This window comes from Egretta garzetta, unplaced genomic scaffold (genome assembly GCF_000687185.1).
Source record: "Egretta garzetta isolate BGI_Z169 unplaced genomic scaffold, ASM68718v1 scaffold202, whole genome shotgun sequence".
NCBI lineage: Eukaryota > Metazoa > Chordata > Aves > Pelecaniformes > Ardeidae > Egretta > Egretta garzetta.
In genome coordinates, this window is record NW_009258891.1 from 867,637 (window position 1) to 872,036 (window position 4,400).

At 62.4% G+C, this 4,400-nt stretch overlaps 2 protein-coding genes across 2 annotated transcripts in view; one reads left to right on the plus strand and one right to left on the minus strand.

Moving 5' to 3' along the window:
- Positions 1-446, minus strand: part of LOC118451798 (uncharacterized protein ENSP00000471857-like) — a 34,814-nt gene extending 34,368 nt beyond the window's left edge. The window contains exon 1 of the mRNA XM_035889740.1: positions 3-446. Coding sequence (XP_035745633.1) covers positions 3-446 — 444 coding nt within the window. The remainder of the gene's footprint in view (positions 1-2) is intronic.
- Positions 447-506: 60 nt separating this feature from the next.
- Positions 507-4,400, plus strand: part of LOC104122020 (arginyl aminopeptidase) — a 23,526-nt gene continuing 19,632 nt past the window's right edge. Inside the window, exons 1-2 of the mRNA XM_035889741.1 lie at positions 507-517; positions 610-646. Coding sequence (XP_035745634.1) covers positions 507-517; positions 610-646 — 48 coding nt within the window. The remainder of the gene's footprint in view (positions 518-609; positions 647-4,400) is intronic.

Here is a 4,400-nt window from a genome sequence, read left to right on the forward strand (position 1 = left end):
GCCATGGTCGCCCTGCTGCCCGTCCCAGGGGACCCCCCTGGCTGCCCCCCACCCCTGCCCTGTGCTGGGGGAGCTTTGGGCAGCTCGGTGGGCTCTCCCACCCCGCCTGCCCCTCTCCTTCCCACTGCCGCTGCCCCCGGCCACTTCCTGGGGAACGCCAGGGGTCTCGCCGGGGCTTTCTGCCCCCCGCAGGGGGGGATGCCAGGGCTGCCTTCGGATGGCTCGCGGCCAGCGGATCGGCCAGCGCCTTTGGACTTGAGGGTCTTGGGGCCGGGGGCCAGCACCTTCTCTGGCTGGGGGGATGGAGCCCCATGGGGTACAGGGAGCCCGGGGGTGCTCGGGGGGGCTGCGACATGTGGCTTGCTGTGGGCCATGGCGCGGGGCACTGGGATGGCGGAGACATAGTGGCTGCGGCCGGCAGGGTTGATGTTGGCCATCCCGTTCATCCTGGCAAGGCGGCTGCTGGCGAGGCTGTGGGGGGAGAGGAGGGTTGAGCAGGGTCTGGTATGGCGAGGGGGTGAGCGTGGGGGGGCACCCACATCCCCTCGGCCCTGTCAGGCCCTGGGCTTGGCCCCCACTGACCGTGGATGCTCAATGTCCCTATCCCAGGAGGAGGCCGCTGCATCCCAGACCCCAGGGTGTGGACGTAAGTGATGTCCCCCCACGGGAATCCACAGGGCCAGGGCACATGCGACATCCTCCCCAAGGGACCCTGTGCAGCCCCATCCCCGTGTCCCCAGGTCCCTATGGCAGGTCCCTGCAGCAAGGCCACATGGGCACAGACCCTCACCAGGCAGGGCTGCAACACAGGCAGGATGGGCCTCTCTTGGCCACCCAAAACCTTTTCCTCGTTCCCAAAACCTTCTCCTGGTTCCCAAAACCACCTCCTGGGCACCCAAGACCATCTCTCGGGCACCCAAGGACATCTCCTGGCCACCTGAGGACATCTCCTGGCCATCCAAGACCATCTCCTGGTCATCCAAGATCACCTCCCAGCCACCTGACACCATCTCCTGATCACCCAAGACCACCTTCCAGTGGCATGAGGACCAGCTCTGTCACCCCATTCCTCAGGCCATTACTGGTGTCTGAGCCCCATCTCTGCCCTTCCCATCCCTAGTGTCACCCCATGTGGTGCCAACCACCCCATCTCTCCATGCTCCTGCTTTCATCTTGCTCCAGGGTGACTCTCCCTGGCCCCCCTCCCCAGACGGTGCCCTGTGTCCCCTTGCCTTGGCATTTGCCCCGGGGAGGGCGGGGACTCAGCGCACCAGCCCATCCCACCCAAAGCACCCACAGGCAGGCAGAGCCATCTTTGCCACTACTGGTGACAGGGACATCAGCACAGTCACAGCAAGCGGAGAAGCTCACCCCTCCTGCAGGCTTTGCCCAGGCAGGCAGAGCAGAGCTCAGCAAGAAAATCAGCCATGGAGCAAAGCTGCATCTCCAACCACCCCCCACCTGCAGCTCTCTGGGGATAAAAACCTCAAAACTCAAAAGAAAAGGTTTTCTCCAGGGGATGGAGTGGTCTTTAGAAAGACAGGGAGATGTGACTCCACGGGCCCCTGTGCCAACAACCTCTGTGCCCTCACCCTGGTACAGCCACAGCAAACTGAAAGGCAAACGGGTGCTGGGTGCCACAAATCTCCCAGGACACACATTTTGCCATTTGCTCCAGCATGGTTTTGCTCAGCCTCCTTGAAGGAAAACTGCCGGGGAGGGGAGCAGAAGCTTTTTGGGGTCCCCGAGCACCCTCAGGGGGACCATCGGCTCCAGGTCAGCCACCCTCAGTCCCCATCACCCACGGGGGGGTTCCTCTCCCCTGGTGCTGGCTTAGGGCCGGGTGGGTGCAGCGAGCACAAGCGGGTCTTTGTGCGGCCGCTCCAGCGCGTGCGCTCGGGGCTGCGCTGGAGCTGAACGCAGCCGTTCCCGGCGGGCTGGGGGGACGCTGCCGCCCAGGGCCGGGGCCGCACACAAACCACTCTGTTTGCATCCCAGGGCCAGCAGCCTGGCCGCCTGTCAGCCCACCTGGCCGAGACGGAGCTTCTCCGGAGCTGGGGAAGGTTTCTTGGCAAAACGCAGAGTGCAGGGGGATGGCTCCATCACCCCAGGGAACAGCACCCAGCCTTAGCCCTGCACCCATTGCATCTCCCAGCGGAGGTTGCATGTCCAAAAATGCCCCAAACCACCCCGTTTTGCCTCTTCCCCAACTTACAGCTGCCCCGAGCCCGGCTCCCCCCGGGTTTTCAAGAGTCTGCAAGGACCAAGCCTTGCTCCACATCCCCGACAGCGAGCCCTGGGGTGGCCATGTCCCTGCCGCAGGCAGTGCTCGGGTGAGCGCACCCACTTCCCTTTGGCCAGACCCACATGAGCTGGATCACTTGATCCGCCCCATGGGTCACGGGGAGAAGGGCTGATGCAGCAGCCAAGATCGCAGCGTCGACTCCAGCGCCAGCCAGGAGCTTCAAGGGTTTTTTCAAGGCAATTTTAATTAAGGGGAAGAGGAAGCTGACACACATGGCTCTGGGCTTGCTCTCGCTGATGCCTTTGAAATGGCCAGGGAGGTTTTCTCTCTCCCCATGTCCCTGTCCCGGCTGAGACGTCTCTGCCTCCACTCACTGTGGTCATGGCCCTGAGTCACGGCACTGGCGCTGGAGGAAGCCCTGGACAAGGCGCTCAGGGGTCTCCGGGACAGATCCATCCCCAAGCTGCTGCATGGGGTGAGATGGAAACAGGCACTGGGGCTCTGCCACCCCCCATGCTGGCAAATAGGTCTGGATCTGGGCAACCACAGCCCCCAGTGAGGGACCCTGTGGTGGCACCAGCCCCCGCCCAAGGGTGCTGCGGGGCTGGTGGAAGGAGCCAGGCGGGAGCCGTGCGGGGCTTTTCCTGCACCCATGGGATTTCTTTGCACCCACAAAGGTCACTCCTGAGAGCAGGGCAGCCAGGGCTCAGCACCCAGCACCCAGCACCAGCCAGGAGCTGTTGACCAGCACATCCCTGGGGGCACAATGCTCCCAACCTCTCCTTTGCAGCCCACCAGCAGCGAAAATCAGCAGCAGCCGGCTCCTGTTAGCCCTTCAGCCCTTTCCCGGATTGTGCCCCTCAACCCACGCTTACACATCCCAGTTTTGCACCCTCTTTAACCCTCTTTAACCCCTTTAACCCCAGCCCCTTCCCTCAGGAGCACTGTGCCTGGGGCAGAGCAGTTCACAGCCTTGAGCTGCACAATACCTGGTGCAAACGCCAACGGGGTCGATCTTCCTCCCCATAAGCGCGAGGATGCCCAGGATGGGGCCAAGAGCCAGTGGAGCTCCAGCCTCACGGACACGCGTGGTTAAACCACTGGCACGAACTCACCTATTTCACCCTCAAAGTCCCTTGCACGAACATCTCCAGCCCCAGGGGCTGCTGCTGGTGGGTTTTCTCCTAACGCAGAGGGAGACCATCTGCCACGGCCTCCATAAAGCTGGTCCTGAGCTCCTCTTCAACCAGCTCAGAGGCCAAGAAAATTCATCTAGTTTTATGCTACAGCCTTACCTTCACCAGCCCCCTCTGAGCACCATCAGCATGCAACATCCCTCCAGCCCCGCCTGCTCACTGGGCACGTGGCATCAGGGCTGTAACCAGGTTTTATAGATTTTTTTTTTCCAGTCTATTCACATTGGATTTCTCTCTCGTGGAACAACTTCCATTTCTCCCCTCTGAGCCCACCAGCGGCCTCTTCACTGCCATGCCGCGGCTGCAGCAGAAGCCAAAGCTGCCACGTTGGCCACAAAAAAAATCAATCCTCTTCTTGTGCTCGCAGGGTTGAGGTTTCCCAGGAGATGCCAATGCCTGCTGGGAGCCAGGCTCAGGAGCCGTCCCTCCCCGCAGCACACACCTCGGGGGTCTCTGAGGACACCCATCACTTCGCTGCGCCCAGCCAAGCATGGGCGACCCCCTCCTTGGGTTTAGACCCCCGGCTTTAGAGACGCCGGGGGCTTCCCCGGGGCTGGGATGTGGATGCGTCCCTGCTCCCCCGCGCTGTAACACCAGCCCAACCCTCGGGCTGAGGTCCTGCACCCAGAGGGATAAACCAAACCAGCTCCCACCAAGTCCCAATTGCCCCCCATCAGCCCCAGGAGGAGCCGCTCCTGCGCCCTCCTACTCATCCCTTCATTTTATTAACGAGCACAAACTAAAGGCATTCCCAGGGGAGATTTGGCCCTGCCTTCCTCCAAACAAATTCTTCATTTGCCTCCAGATGGATTTATAACCCATCCAAACTCTGCCCCCAGGGACTGGGTCCCCTCGTGCGCCCCACGTGCTGGGGTGGCAGGGGAGCGGGCGAGCGCCGCGTCACGCTGCGTCACGCTGGCGTCCTGCCGCCGCTTTGCCCCGCTAAAGCAGGGTATGGC